This window comes from Psittacula echo (assembly GCF_963264785.1).
Source record: "Psittacula echo genome assembly, chromosome: Z".
In the NCBI taxonomy this organism is placed as follows: domain Eukaryota; kingdom Metazoa; phylum Chordata; class Aves; order Psittaciformes; family Psittacidae; genus Psittacula; species Psittacula echo.
In genome coordinates this window covers 75193484-75209998 of record NC_137742.1, presented here as the reverse complement: position 1 = coordinate 75209998, position 16515 = coordinate 75193484, and the positions used below count along the sequence as shown (strand labels likewise).

Genomic DNA, 16515 nt, shown 5'->3' with positions numbered 1-16515 from the left:
ATTACTGAGGTAGTACTTTTCTTGTCACCAACCATGAAAGAAAGGAAAGCAGTCTCCACAAAAAAGGTAGTTGTGTTGGGTGCATCCTAGTAAAGCTGCAAAAGGACTAGGTTCTTCCGGTGCAGCCAGGCATTTAAGGAGGCATCAGGTATCAGGTAGTGTTTTATTACACAAGTTATTTATACAGAGACATACAGTGGTGCCTTTGTGTCAGAATGGCAGCTGTATTTACCATCAGTTGCCACCACGAACAGCAAAATCACTTCTTGCCAAACTGGGGCAGCGGTGGTGGCACTTTGATGTCTTGACCTCTTTCCAGTTTCTTCTCGCAGTCAACTAGAAAATTGACCCCATCAATGACAATCTGGACTAGCTCCACCTACAACAAGAAGAAGAAAATAGCTATAATAGAAGCTTTAGCTAATGCTGTTAATAGAGGAAGGGAAAACTGGCTTGTACTGCAACAACAGCAGGTAAAGCTGTAAGTAAGGAGGGTCACAGCAGAGAAATCACACCCTGTGGGAGAGGGAATATGGGTTAAGCTGGTCCAGTGAAAAACCATAGTAATTCCCTTTTCCTATTTGTCTTGAGTTTGAACCACCAGCAACGGTATTTTCAAATAGGTGCTCAATATCACCACGCAGTTCTTGCAAATGCCCTTGTTGTGTGTTCCCAGTTCCCAAGGTTGTCCCACCCCTGTGCTTGCAGGAGCATTTGTGTGAGCACACAGACAGAAGCTGACTGGAATGGTGGTGCAAGGATGGAAGACAGGTTCATTGCCTTTATCCACACTGGACCTGAATGCTTCTGGAGGCACAGGGTAGGTGTCCTTCACATGGCTGGCACTGGGAGGATGGCAGGACTATCTGATTTGCCACAGCCATTTAGACTGCCTGAGAAAGTTCGTCAAGCCAGAATCTTGTTCTTCTTCACACAATATGTTCCCCTGCAGATGACCATGAACCCTGCTGTGATGGTTAGTCAGCTGTGGGGAAAGATGCCCTACTCATTCTGCAAAGCATCCTGGCTTTGCTGGGGCAGTTTGGACAATGCACATCTCTGAAGCAGACACTTATCCTAAACTCATGCTTGCTGTACACCATCCATCACTCCTTTGTTTTCAGCTCTTGATTTACACTGGCAGGGGTGGGATTAGCTCCAGGCCCAGAGCAGCACCAAAATTTGCAGTTCTCTATGGCAGGGGGTAGTGGTGACTTGTAAAATTCCTCAAAATTGCTGAAGAATACAAGGTGTCTTGTCCTCAACAAACTTTCTCCATAGCAGTGACATGGGAGGCCCTATGGCATTGTTAGCCAGCAAGCTATAGCACTGAGTTTTCTTTATCTTCATGGAATGGTTCATTAGCAACCTTTAATGACTGGCTTGTTAAAACTTAGTACGAAGACTAAATCCTATTGTCTCTTTATTGTGACAGTCTTTGATTTTCAAGGGACTTGGTTTTTACTACAAAGCATTTGAGTGGCTTGGCAGTCTATTTTATTGTCTTTTACAGACCAGCTGTGTTGGGAAATCAGAGGTCTGAATTTGCAGCCTCCAGAAGAAAAGGGATTTCATATTAAGTTTGCATTGACCAGTAACTGAAACAAAGCAAAAATACAAATAATTCATCTTGCACTTTTGGGATCATAATTCAGTTCTGCAAACACATTTACCACGTAATGGAATTTGTTTTATTATATACCGAAAAAAAAAGAAGTATTTTAAAACATTTCCGTCCCCTTGAGTTTGTCTTGTCTTATTTAGATTTCAGAACCTTCAAGTTGTATCTTATCTATTGGCGTAATCTTTTGACTCGTTGCAGTACAAGGCATCACTGACTTCTGTGGAAGTCTTCATGTAAGCAAAAATTTGTATGCTTAGCCCATCTTTCAGTAGAACTCGTATTAAGTAACTGTGCTGTGTAATCCTTTTGTATTATTAAGTGTTATTTTAGTCTAAAGCACACATTATGATGTTTCAAGTATTAATAATTTTTTTTTTTCACTTACTGGTTTTGCAAATAATATAGCTCAATAGTTTTTCTCTCTTACTTATTTTGGTCTAGATTCAAAGGAACATAGCTGCCTACATCAAACTCCAAAATTATGAATATCCAAGTCCCTGTCCAAATGCCCCTTGGCTGTGAAGACATTCAAGGGCATTTCCAAATAAAAAGACCTGACTTGTGGAAAATAGTGGTGGAAAACCCAAGGTGAGTGAGGAAGAGAAGCCACTTGCTGTTTGGATCTAGTTGTTACCCAGGTGCATTATCCTAGGGTTATATTTGTGTTATGAAAACCTACCAAGAATCAGGCTGAACTCTGGATTGGGCTGGAACACCATGACCAAACTGTATCTGTACGTAAGCTGCCAGAGCCTCTCAGTCCTGTGCTCCTCTGGGTTAAACATTGACAGCATGCTTTCCCTTGCAATCATATTTTAACTTGCACAAATCCCCCAGGGTAATTAACAATTTGCTGTTGGGCGAGCAGGCAGCCCTTCAAATCCTGATGTACAAGCAGAGTTAGCATCTGAGCCCCAGTCGTGTATTGCATTACTGGTGGAGAAAAAGGGTCCTCAGGAGACCTCAGTCCCACCAGGGCCTGCCTGGTTGACCATTGTTGAGATGTTATAGCACAAACCTGGGGGGCAGAAGATGTGTTTGACAGAAGCTTTGAACCTCTGTTTCCCATCTACTAGCAGAGTGCTCAAATCACTGATCTTACAGGGTCTTGCAAGGTAAATTTTTGCTTCGGTTGTTCTTGACATGGCCAGGGGTGAGCACAGCCCTGGTGTTGAGGAGGGAAAGGGATCTGTAGCACTGCCAGAGGACTTAGAGCCTGTGCCCCAGAGTAAGAGTTTGCCTCAGGCAGAGCTAGTGGGAGGAGGCTGCAACTCTGACAGGGCTGTTTCTCCTCCATCCTTCAGTAGATTTGCGCTTATAAGCTGTTCTGCTTTATAAAATACTTGAATATGAAACTGGAATGAGGTCTGGGACTTAAGTCTTCCAGAAGAGCAGCACCACCACAAGGCTGTAAGGTCATTTCCACTCTTAGGCACAACAAATATTCATTCAGATTGAGACAGCTTCAAAACAAATGTCTGACATGAACCCATCTCATCATAGCCTACAGCCCAACAGGGAGGGCTCAGCTGACAATTAAATCTTTGCCCTGATTTAAACCCAGCTCTTCTGCATCCTTTGCTCAGCAGCACACAAAACACATGAAGATGACACCAACTCCTCCTCAGTTATTCTGAGTGAAAGGATTTGCCTTTGTCCTGCAGTCTACCTGTGAAGAAAGTGCATGGATGAGTACTAAAAGGAAGACAAGGTGTTAAACCAGTCTTGCTTTCAGTGTCTGATTCCCCAGGTAGGTTAGGACTTGACTCCTGCTTGTTTCCCCAACACCTTGCAGCAGGTAGAGCAGGTCCCACCCAATGTGCAGTAGCTAGCTCAGTGGTCACTGTCAGCATACAAACATGTCTCATGTCCAGCATAGCAGAGATCACCAGACTCTGATCTTGTAGCCAGGCATCCCAGCAGGCAGGCATCGCTAAGAACTTGTGCTGTGATGCTGAGAAACATTATCCTGAGGGATGTCTGCTACCAAAGCCAAACCTTTCTAATACCTGTGTACTCTCAATGGAGATACTCATCACATAGAATCATAAAATAGTTGGGTTGGAAGGAACCTTCAAAGGTCACCTAGTCCAACCCCCCTGCAATGAGCAGGGACATCTTCAACTAGATCAGGTTGCCCAGAACCACATCCAGCCTGGCCTTGTATGTCTGCAGGGGTGGCACATCCACCACCTCTCTGAGCAACCCATGCCTGTGTTTTACCACCCTCACTGTAAAAAATTTCTTCCTCATGTCTAACCTGAATATAAAATCATAAAGTAGTTTGGGTTGGAAAGAACCTTCAGAGGTCATCTAGTCCAACACAACATGGTGCAAGCAAGATGCATTTGTGGGACTTGCTCAGGGTTGTTATTTTTTCATTGCCATAACAATATTTGTCAAACACTTTATGCATGTTAGTTTTTCTTTTGAGTTAGCATTTTGACTGGACCAGATTAATTAGGAGTAAAAACTGCCAAGGATGGCTCCACCGAGGTCAGCAGAGGGAAACTGACTTCTATCAGCACAGATCAGAGCTAAAAAGCAAGGGAAAATAAAAAGAAGAGGTTACCTCTGAGCGACCCATACGGTCCAGGTTGGAGATATCGTATACATCTGCTACAGCTGCCGTGTCCACACCACCAGTGCCACGTTTTTGCAGACGCAGGTTCTCCAGGATTTTTGGAAACCGAGGATCCTATCAGAAAACAGTTTTGAGCTTAATGCCTGTCATGGTTTAAGCCCAGGCCGTAAATTAGAACCACGCAGTCTACCCCCTCCACCTTTCTTCCCCCCTGGCTCCTGGAGGGACGGGGAGGAGAATCGAAAGAATGCAACTCCCACAGGTTGAGATAAGAACAATTTAGTAACTAAGGTATAACACAAATCACTACTGCTGCCACCAATAATAATAATGATAAAGGAAATAACAAGGCAAGAGAATACAACCGCTCACTGACCCCACCCCACAGTGTTCCAGCCCTTCCGGGAACTCTCAGTTCTGCATCCTGGGCATGTTGTGCTGTGGTATGGAATACCTCTTTGGTTAGTTTGGGTCAGGTGTCCTGCCCCTGCTTCCTCCCGGCTTCCCCTCCTCCCTGGCAGAGCGTGAGACTCACAAAGTCCTTGGTCAGGGTAAACATTCTGACCAGCAACCAAAAACATCGGCTTTATCAGTATTATTCCCAGGCCGAAAGTCAAAAACACAGTGCTGCACCAGCTACTAAGAAGGAGAAAAAAATGACTGCTACTGCTGAACCAGGACAATGCACCAGGACAATACACACTGTGTATTGTGCCAAATTATTGCAATACTGTTATCCATGGTGTAGTAGCATCTCCAGAAAGACACGCAGAGATGGATAGTTTTGTCAGTCCTTGGATTAAAGCCTGTGTTGGCAGTTGTCTGCTGAGTAGATAAATTTCCATAACAGATACAATAATTTGCAGGATAAAAGTGTGCTCAATTAGTGGTGCTTTATCCCTGGGACCTTGTTACACATCATGTAAACATGCAGTCGCTGTAAGTTGGCATTTTAAATTTATTTCTTTATAAATCAGAAGAGCTGATTTATATCACTGGCCTTTTAAATGACTTGCATACCTTGCTTAGCCTGGGCAGCTTAACATGGACTCCAGCACGTAAACCAGTTCCCAGGTTGGAAGGACAGGTCAGAACATACCCAAGACGCTCATTCCACATGAACTCCCAGCCCCGTTCTTTAATTAATCTTTCCACCTATGACAGAATAAAAAAAGAAAGCATGAAGAAAAGGTCAGCATACAAATGTCTTATTTTAAGATCTCTGCTTGTAACGGGCATTCTTTTCACCATGTATCTTTGTTGATGATGAACTTCACTAACACCAGTGGAGATGCATGAACTTACACCCAAGTACATCTGGTTTGGATCTGATGCAAATGTTTGCACTCATCAGGTACCAAGATCTCCAGTGCATATTGCAAGGATTTCTTCATCATTTTCTCACAACCACTAGCTTGGAGCCTCTGACACTTTAGCACAAAGATCCCTATCATGTTGGTTTGCAATAGCCCTAGCCTGTGAAGCTGTATCTTCACATAAGAATTAGGGCTTTTGCCATGTGCGTCTAACCTTGGTATTTTTGGAGCAATGTGGCAACACACAAGCCCAAAGGACTTAAATGCTACAAAGCAAACAAAAGCAGCTGAATCTGAGTTTCATGTGATTTTCAGTATGATGCTGTGATTCTTTCGAGGGGACACTTGACTTCTAAATGCCTAGTTGTAACAGCCAATGCACCTTGTAAGGCTCCAGCTGCATCGCCTAAAATTGCAGAAGGCAAAGGCAGAGACTGGGAGAATGAAGAACCGCCGCTGTAGAAAAAGATCAGATTTGAGAACATCTGAGGAATCTGAAGGTGCACAAGTCCATGGGACCTGATGAGGTGCATCATCATCCTGAGGAACATCCTGGGGTATGACCAGCAGTGTGTGCTTGAGCCCAGAACCCCTCTGTGTGCTGGGCTGCATCTCCCAGAGTGTGAGCAGCAGGTCAAGGGAGGAGGTTCTCCCCCCCTACTGCACTCTGGGGAGACCCCCCTGCAGTCCTGCGTCAAGCTCTTGGGCAACAACACAAGAGGGACATGGAGCTGTTGGAGCAAGTCTAGAGGAGGCCACAGAGATGCTGCGAGGGCAGGAGCAGCTCTGCTCCGGAGACAGGCTGAGAGAGCTGGGCTTGTTCAGCCTGGAGAAGAGAAGGCTCCAGGGAAACTTTAGAGCAGCTTCCAGTGCCTAAAGGGGCTTCAGGAAGCCTGGAGAGGGGCTTTTGACAAGGGCCTGTAGGGACAGGACAAGGGGAATGGCTTTAACCTGACAGAGAGGAGAAATTGAGATGAGCTCTTAGGTAAAAGTTCTTGCCTGTGAGGGTGGTGAGACCCTGACACAGGTTGCCCAGAGAAATTGTGGCTGTGGAAGGTGTCTGTGCCCATGTAGGGAAGATGAGCTTTAAGGGCCCTTCCAACCTTAACCATTCTATGATACTGCCTATGGGACATGGTAATGTCTTATTTCTCTGTTAAATAAACTTTTTCTGTGCCAGAAGAGTACTGGGGCTGCAGTGGGCCCAGAGCCAATGTGAATCATACCTGGACTGTCTAGACAAAACTGAACGCCACACACCATCTCATGAAAGCTGTTTTTTCTTTGTGAATAGGTAGACCAGAATACAATTCTAGAGTCTTCGGTATCATTTTTTAGTATTTTAATCACAAACCCCCATATCTCCCTAAAAGTGGCACTGAGCCAAAGGGTCCTAAGCTCCAAGTTCTGTGCGCAACCTCAACAGCATCCAGTTTCCCATATCAGAGAAGAGAATGAAGAGGCTGAGTCAAATAAATTCTCCATTCAAGCAAATCAAGCAATCCAAATAAAATGTGTGATCTATGGATTTCCACAGCCTACAGGCACAAAATCACAAAAAAAGGATATTTCATTAGCCAGCCTGTGCTTAATATTTGAATGAAAAGCTACAAAGACATTTTGTTTATTTTTCCTTACAACTCAGATTTCATGCTAGCATGAATGCCCATATTTACTTCTTTATCTGCATTATTGTGAGTTGCTGTGTAGACTGGTGTTACTTCATTTTGTTGCTCCCAGAAACATCAGTTCAGTTATTTATTATTTATTTATTTATTATTTATTTATTTATTATTTATTTATTTAGTTATTTATTATTTATTCAGTTATTTATTATTATTATTATTATACCCTATTAAGTACTGCTGACAAGAGCTGAACAATAAACAAACAAGAATAATAAATGCATTGAGACATTACCTCCTTTAAGCCACGGCAAAACCTTTCAAACACCCGTTTCATGTTGCCACCCTTCTCCATGGAGATCACCCTGGTGTGGTCCTCTTCATTAATCCAAATGAGAAATGTCTTGTCATTGTTATGCCTGATTGCATTTGGGGGAGGGAAACAGTATGTTTAAAAAGACAGGCTCTGAAAAATAGTTCTCAGTATCCTTAGTTTTATCACAGTCTGTTGGGGCTGTGGAGAGCTTAAGCATGGCAAAATAATGTTCTGCAAAGTCAGGCATCTAAGCTGCTTTCCTAGTTGGGTCCTCCATGCCAGTGAGGGGCATTACATGTGTTTTTGGGCACAGCAAGAAGGGCAGTTTTTCTGATCACATCATGCTGCTGTGTTGCTGAGTGAGGAAAAATGTGTTGTCCTCTATCACAAGCGCAGTTGGGGGTGTAGCAAAGGGAGAAGCCAGGCTTTGCGTCCTCTGTCACTAGGGATGGTTTTTATTGTTCTCAGAAAGCTGTACAGCTAGGACACAAACCTAACAGTAACGTGCTGCTGGGGGCCAAGCAATATGTCCTTACTTAATTCTTCCCTATTTCAAATCTTCCCTAAATCAAATCTCAGTGCCCTCTGTATCGCTTGGTAGCAGTGGATTGCCACATCAGTCAGGTTACATGTCTGAGGACAGCAGCTGCACGTTGCTTGCAGACAGCACGTTAGCGATGCTGGCTTGTCAGTCAAGATCAAAATGCCTGAAGATATTCACTCTTGCTCCAAATAGATCAGCTGTGGTTAGGTTTATTAAGTGCTGGGTCAAACCTGAGGTCAGTTGTCCTGGCTTTTCGTCTACTTTCTCTGTTTCCTACTACATACAGCCTTTCTACTGCACATAGAAGGTGACTGATGTCATCAGACTCATTCGTGCAAATGGTGGAATATTATGAGGTTTGAAACACATGAAAATTGGAAGATCAAATTCACCAATAGCCTGACTTTGAGCTCGTACTTGGAGTTTGCCAGTGCAGTACTGAGGAGGTGTAGACATCCTGTGCCCTGACATTATGGTCACCCAAGGTCCTGTTACCCTGTCTTCAGTCACGTACAAATGTTCAGGGGTTTTCCAAATAGTCTGAGGTTAGCCTGACCCAGCTCCCTTCTTTGGTTGATTGTGTAACTCTCCCCATTGCTTTAAGGAACGTGGAAGGAGGCCATGCTGAGCACATTAAAACTGTGCCATGAACACCACTGATGTCAGTGGGAATAGTCCTGCAGCCAGTAAAAAGGACAGAATCACAGTCAGTATAAGCAAAATAAGGTACTGTTTTTGACAACAATTTTTTGCAAGAGAAAGGCAGGTTTTCTAAATGTGGCTTACTGAAATACTTTGCAGTCATGCCAGGTTTTTTCCTATGTGCCTAATATTTCACATATAAAACAAGCCAAAACATAGACCTCTTTTATTCAGGAGATCCCTGGGTAGCAATTGTATTGTTGGTACTGCTGGGTTTTTGTTCATAAAGACAGTGAATGGGATGCCTCAGCTTTATCCTTTTTCTCAGATTTAGGTGGGGACCAGGGAGCTAAGCTGAAGCTTGTTGAAATAAAAAAATCGTCACAGATTTCCAGAAGGTTGTTAGTTTTCGTGGGTCATCAGCTTTTACAGCCCCTGCTCCCCAGCAGAAATTGTGTTTAGCTCATCACAGTAATACTGCCTGTGCTTCTGAACATGAGCCAGTATTGTCAGACACTGCTTGGAGAACAGCTGGGGTTTTTTTTCTACATAAAGGCCTGTCCTTTCTGAAAGTCTTGAGCCTGCATAGGGCAGGGAGATATGCTACATGATTCCTTAGAATCCTTTTTAGCCTTATTTTTACAATTAAAGCACTGGTAATGCCTTGAAGTATACCAGGGTAGACAAAGATGCTATGCACTATGAACTGTCCAGTTCTTTTGGAAAGAAAGGGTTACTTTCAGCTCTGGGGATTAATGTAACACTTTGTGGGGAATAGGAATTTGCTATTCAGTGTCCTGCAGCTGAATGGCCGGTGGTTCCTAGGTGACAGCGTGGCTACAATCTGGTGTTAGAGCTGGTTTTGCTGAGGTTAGGGTTAGGGTGAGAGTGACTCATGAGCTCTTTCCAAAATCAAATTTTTATTTAGTAATAGAAAAAAATGAGATAAAAACCCAAAGAAGGAGCCATACCTATGATGCTGTGTCCTGTGCATGATATTAGTGATGGCTTTTCGCATATAAAGGTTTTACCCATTCTGTTGTTCACTAATGGATTTTGCTTGGTTGCTTGCTTGGGCTTTGGTTTGGGTTTTGGTTGGGTTTTTTTTTCCCAAAAATTAAGCAAGAAAACTATTTAAAAAGCAAACTGAACATTCTGTGAGTATAGGGACAGAGTGGCTCCAAGGATAGGACAAGTAAGGAGATTTGTAACACAATCTTTAAAACATGACACAAGCTTTTGCGCGTCACACAACATACCAGATTCCTCTGGCATCTGGCCAGTCACGTGCCATCCCAGCACATGTTAGCAAAGGGGACACTGGCTTATCAAAGAGAAAGTGATCCTGGACACCAAAGTGGGGACAAAGAGAAAGAGAGAGAGAAAACAAAACAAAATTCAAGTTCATTCAAGGAAGCAGTATAACATTTTCTAATACAATTTAAGTGAGGGCAGTCAACGTACAAGTAAATCACATCGTACAGCTTGTGAATCTGATTCCTTCTTCTGAAAACTAGAAGTGCTTTACCCAGTGATTTTCTTCCATCTTGCAGATTCTCAATTGACATTGGTAATATGACCATGTTTTGCCAAAAACGTTTTTCAAATGTGGAGAGGAATGGGAAGTTAGGACCTCATACCACATACACAACCAAAGGGTACTCTGCAAGGACCTGACTGCTACCAGCAGAGATGTTTTCTGCAAGCAGACATATTTCGGGATAGGAGAAGGCAATGAGTTCTTAAAGGTTGGGGGAAGAAAAGAAAAATAAATTAAAAATGCTAGTTCTGAAAAGAGATTTCTCCAGCACAGAGATTTAGCAATTTATTCTGAGCGTGAAGTCAAGGTAGGAATTAAGTCAGTGCTAAGGTTGACCTTTTGGAATAACAGACTTGTTCTGTTCCATAACAGAGGTGCTATTTCTGATTTAATAAATGTAGCATTTGCTGTGACATTGCTTTGCCACATTCCAGGCAATTTAGATTCTTATTTTTTTAACCGGGCCGCTTTTTTCCCAAAGCCAATAAATATTTGATTTTCTTGTGTGTGCTGAAAAATCATTAGTTCTTAATTCCTCAAATACTGCCATATCAAATGTTATATGGGGGTTTTGTTGGGTTTTCATTTGTTTGTTTTTTAAATCTAGAGTTTGACTGAGAACAGTGAGGCAAGCTATCCAGAATAAATATGACATGGTAGACAAGTTGATACGCTTTACTTTTTTTTTCCTGTTAGAGGAGAATTTTTGGTTTTCATCTTTTAATACCCTGTGATTGACTGGATGCAGCCAGACAGTTTTTGTTTGAAAGAAAACTTCCTCTTTTTCAAGAAAACATCTGAGCACTATTACTTTCCCTATAATGTGTGTTGTTCAAATCTGCAAAGTACGAGATACCTTTTGTGCTGAATGCCATTCAGCTAGCGCTCATTTGTTATTACCAAGATCAAATGGTGCTTATTAAAGGCTGGCAGAAAACATGACACCATAGAGGCTCAAGGTCCTAAAGTACTTGAAGAGGTAAGCAATGGTATGAGTTAAAGGCAGAATCTGAGGTTACAACATTCAATGCCCTGACTTCTATACATTTGCATTAACGTAAAAACAAAAAAAAAACCAAGGTAAAATTCTGAATCAGTGAAACCTATTTCGCTTCCCAAAGGACTTAACCTTAAACCATGAAGGAGTTTTATTCTCCATGCTCCTATTTCAGCTTCTGCTTTCTGAGGAGCTCTCTCCTGCTGAAAAAGGCAATAAAATAAAACCTACAATAGGTCATCAACATCTTGTCAATAAGCATATTACCAAGGACATTCAATTAAAAAAGTTACTGACCTTACATAAATTCTTAACTCCTGGTTAATCCAGACTGTGACACCTAGTTCCAAGGTTATAAATAGTTATGTTACTTCATCAGCTCCCTTTTGGTTGATGTTATGGATTAATGTGCCATGAATATAGCTAACAGGGTACAGCCATTCCTTTGGATATTTAAAATGCACATTCAAGGTTTGTTTGACATGTCACATGCTGTGACAAAATCCATGATGAAAATCCTTGTCTTTCCATCTGTGTGACAATGAAAACTCTTGTTATGGGCCTGATCCTTCAAGTCCTGAAACACAGTTACAGGACTGGGAAAAGGTCACCTGGGTGCAGTTGGCTACAGCCATTCTGGGGAACTTAGTGTAGTTTTGACAGACAAATTACAGCCAAAGCCTCCCACCCCAACAGTCTAGAATACAGATAATAAGTAATGTTTATCTTAGTGTAATATTTTTAGTTAGGATGGTTATTAATACAGAAAATATCAATCTTTCCTCAAGGAAACGACCAAGATAAAGTCCTGAATTTACATCATTATTTGTTCAAAGTGGTGGCAGCAGCCATGTGTTTGATTTGACACAGATCTTCCTATCTGGAATATAAGTCTGCATTTCAGACCTGTACAGCTAGGTACTTAACCAAAATATAGACCCTGGATGATTTGTTATTGCATTAAAAATACTGACAGGCCGTTAACTACTGGGTTAATACTGTGATTATCCTCCTTACCCACACAGAAAAGCATGTGCCCCAAAGAAAAACAAAGGTTAAGATAAGTGAGAGTAAATGAAGTTGGTGTCAGCATTGGAGCTGTACTTACATCAATAAGCTGCTGCTGGTCCCTCTCGGTCATGCTGGTCAAGCTATAGTACTTGCCACAGAGGTCTCCTTTCAGCCCAGCGAGTGCGGTGACCACAACGTTCTCCACCTCTCTCCGCTCTGCTCTGGTGCAGGCAGGAGGAAGGCTGAGCCCCCGAATGCTGCGTCCAGTCCGCACCCGTGACGAGAGGACATAGCGCTCATCGAATTGACCGTGAGTGATCTGGAGGAAGAATGAATAATTAGTTCACACACATCCCCCCATCTTGTAGTTCACCATTAAAAACCAGAAGGGCATCTTTCTGCCCAAGCACGATGAGCTCTCTGTGAGATCACAAATACTCAGAATACCAGGAGCCCCTCAGAGTTTTAGACACCAGGAGGTTTCTTTAGGAACAACGTGTTTCTTTGACAGAATCAACATGGCAGAATAACCAGTAGTGGTCCAAAAATATGAAGGAATCTTCGTGGCTTTGGAAATATGGATATAGGCAGAGACAGGGGGCCAGGTAAGGAAGATTCTTTGAAAGAGGAAAGAACAAAAAGGTGCTAAAACATGGTGTAGTTGAACTATGAAGGAAATACTAAGCAGCAAGCAAGGTGTTAAGGTTTTATCCTGTTTATGTGGGCATATTGGAGTTAATTCGTGTTTTTATTCCAAGTCTTAGACACATGGTTATTTCCCAGCTTATGCACAGACCCAGTGCCAAGGGAGACTGTGGCCCAAGTGCTTAGTAGGGACTGTAGGACTGAACCACCTGCTAGGAGCAAGGTAGAGATGCAGCTGTCTTGCTGATAGGGCCATGAGTGGCATCCCTCTTCTCTTAACCCTAAACTTAGTGCCTTTGGAGTTGGATCAGGAAAAAGTACTGTTGCATACAATATCATCACTGTAAGAAGCAGCCCTGATCCTTTATTGTATCACTGTTTTATTTCAATCCTACCTTGGATGCATCCAGGTCTGTGTGATGCTTCATAGTCCGTGGATCATAGCCATTGTGCCTTGCTTTGATGACAGGGTCAAAAATCTCAGCAAACACCTATGGAGTCAAGAGAATCTATAGAGTCTGCAGCTTCACAGAAATGCTTCAGTGCACCAGCTTAAGCCACAGGAGAAGTCCCCTGGCACAGGCTCCTGGGTGACAGACATACAGGGGGCTTTGCAAGTGCAGACGGGGTAAATATAAAAGGAGGGGTGCTTGTCTTCACAACAGAAATTGCATTTCAAGCCTATTCTAGTTGCCAGAGAGATACTGGATGTAGTGGCAATTAGATTAGGTTTCAGGATATATTACCAGCCAGAACACACACTCAAGAGTCCCCCAGCAGCTTGTATCTTGGTTTTAGATCCTGCAGGAATATTCTGTTTCTTCAGTGCCATGGGATGCTAAATCCTCATTAGAGCCACTTGGCTCAGGTGTGTCAACACTGATCACAACCACACCTTCCTGCAGATGAGGAGTGGTGGCAATGACACATCTAATTGAATATAACTGAACCACAGGACTTGATAGTCCAGAATACCAGATGTCCCAGTCCATCCTCAGCAGCCCAGCCATAAAATGTTTAGTTGTAGGAAGCTGTGGCTGCCCCATCCCTGACAGTGTTCAAGTCCAGGTTGGACGGGGCTTGGAGCAACCTGCTCTAGTGGAAGGTGTCTCTGCTGGTGACTGGCATGGGACTGGATGGGCTTTAAGGTCTCTTCCAACACAAACCATTCTAGGATTCTATGAATGAGGGCAGGTGTTGGAGGCAGGTAGCAGCTGCTCCTAAGCAGGTACCCTTCATTAACTTCAGTTGCAGCAGGGAGAGCACCAGTAATAATACCTCGTATTCATGCATTTCCTAATGTAAGGAAGAGTAGGGAAAACACTATCTTTATGCACATGGCCTGTCCATTATTTACTCTCTGGGATAGAATTTACCTCAGGAATCCATACCCTACTGGGAATCTGAATTCGTCTAAGGAGCTATTGTCAAAGATACCATAAAACCTGAACCAAATACAACACTGTAGGGGAAACATCTTACCTCGTAGGATTCTTCATCACCTGCGACCATGCCCACAGTTTTAATGAAAGGGTGGCCAGGATTGTCCACCCCAGTCTGGATGCACTGGTCTAGGGTGTAGCCATTGGGAGTCATCTTGTCCCTGAGCCGAGAGTAAATGCCCGGCGTGAGGCATTCAGCCATGCAGTTGTTATGTTTGCGGAGATCGGGGTAGTCTGCACTGAAGACAAGAAGCCCAAGCAGTTAATGTGACACTTTGAAGAGTAATCTTTGCTAGTTTAAGAATCTATTAAAGGGGTCATGAGAAACAGAATACACAGCATGGTTTAAAAGTATAATTAGTTCTCAGTTTATATGTTGTATTGAATTTTAGGAAGGGAGAAAGATTCTGATCACTGAAAGTACCCCATGTCGCACACCGGTGGGCCGCCACACCAACAGGCAGTTGCAGCTTTCCGCTATGCAGAGCCATCAGGAAAATGTATCCCAGTGGGCTCTGAAAGTGTACTAAGCCCCATTAAATTTCTGCTGAGAGAAATAAGAAATAAAGAAAATTTATTCAGAAATAAAAGAGCTCCAACATGGTTTTGTTCAAGGGGAAAGGTAATTAAGTGTAGCTGAAAACATTCTCTCTAATTCAGAGCCTAAGTGCTCGTTCTTCTACAATATCTGGTTTTGCTTTAATGGCATTACTGTTTACAGAAAGATGCATGGTGTACTAAGCCAGGGAAAATAAAGATGTTATGCTTTAGCAAGGCATTTTTTCAATTGAGTCAGACCACATTTACCGTGTGCTGGTAATTATTTGCTTTATGCACAACTCCATTATTTCTTTAGGAATGTATTTTAACTAGGATGGTATTCACTACTGAATAGTATTCACAGCCTGTCTCAGAGCCTGGTCTGTATTGTTTTTCACAAGTATGCCAGCAAAGTCAGCCTACAGAGATGGTCTGTAATTAGTTTGTAATCATCACTTGTAACAGAATGAGGAGTATTTCAAGTGCAGCAGTTATATGGGAGGTGTCTTTACTACTTGTATAATGAAAATACTTCCACATTTTCTTAATGTACAATCAGCCAGTCCAAAAGACTGAGATGCAATGTGTCTGACAGCTGATGAGATGAAATAAGGGTTAATCTAGTGTTCTGCTTAAAATCTGAAATATTTCTTAGGCTGGTTATTGTTTGTCAGTGGCTTTTTTAAGTGTTGATAATATCCCACACCCCTGCTTTCTGGCCCTGAAGGCCATTGTTGATGCTACCTAAAATTACGGTTATTAATAAAGGGTGCTGTTTTTCACACAGCCCATGTGCTGTCACACAGCCCATGGACAGGCACATAGACTGTGTGGCCACATGAGGACCCTGCAGGGACCCTTTGATAGGGATCTTCTTCCTCCAAAGAGTTAAATGTTGCTCCTAACTCAATTAACAGGGCGCTGACCCCCTAGCCAAGTCCTTACCTTGGCGGGAAGAGTTTCCGTTTCTCCTGAACAGCAGCCTTCACATTTTGCTGGTTAAGGAGGTACCCTGTGGTTAGCACCCCTGTGCCTGCAGCTGCAAAGAGTGCAGTGGTTGCACGGCCAGCCAGGAGACGACAGAAGGTGCCAGCCATTCCCCTCGGAGGTTACAAAGTCTGGAAGAGAAGAGGGCCAATGTCAACCCATAAGTCACTGTGGAGGGAAAATGACCAGTAAACCCGCACTTTAGATGGTAGCTCTGTAAGAGAAGAAGTTTCTTTTTATTGTCAATTTGTGCTTATATACTGTTATCAAAAAAATGGTTAGTATTTGCATGTTTTATTCCTATACATGTATTTTTTTTCTATTTAATTCTACTGGGATTATATCTTGAGTTCAGATCTCTAAGTCTGCCAGAGAAAATGGCGTGTTCTGTGAAAGTCACAGAAAGAAGACTTTCTGTGAAAAGTCTTCTGAATAAGACAATGCACATTTTTTCTTACAAGAATCAGAGTTTGACTAGTATTGCCTGTGACTGGGGGTTCCTCAGGAAGATATAATTCCTGCTTAAATAAAGGACACAAATTCCAATTTGTATCATTGACAGAAGCTTATTCTTCAACCTGGACTCTGGTAAATCGTCTTTGGAAAGTGGTCATGGTAGGTTTGCAAGAAAATATTTTCCTCGGGATATGCAGTTTTAGTGGCTTTTTCAAAATTTTAAAACATCTTTAAAAACATAATTGT

At 42.7% G+C, this 16515-nt stretch overlaps 1 protein-coding gene across 1 annotated transcript; it reads right to left on the bottom strand.

The window, feature by feature from the left end:
• Nucleotides 1–259: 259 nt before the first annotated feature.
• CKMT2 (creatine kinase, mitochondrial 2) lies at nucleotides 260–15923 on the bottom strand (the record flags this gene model as incomplete). The annotated part of the gene is made up of 9 exons (XM_080637451.1): nucleotides 260–379; nucleotides 4197–4322; nucleotides 5229–5363; nucleotides 7445–7568; nucleotides 9911–9996; nucleotides 12297–12518; nucleotides 13240–13335; nucleotides 14327–14525; nucleotides 15772–15923. 9 exons carry the CDS (start codon nucleotides 15921–15923, stop codon nucleotides 260–262), a joined length of 1260 nt encoding a protein of 419 aa, XP_080493577.1.
• Nucleotides 15924–16515: the final 592 nt, after the last annotated feature.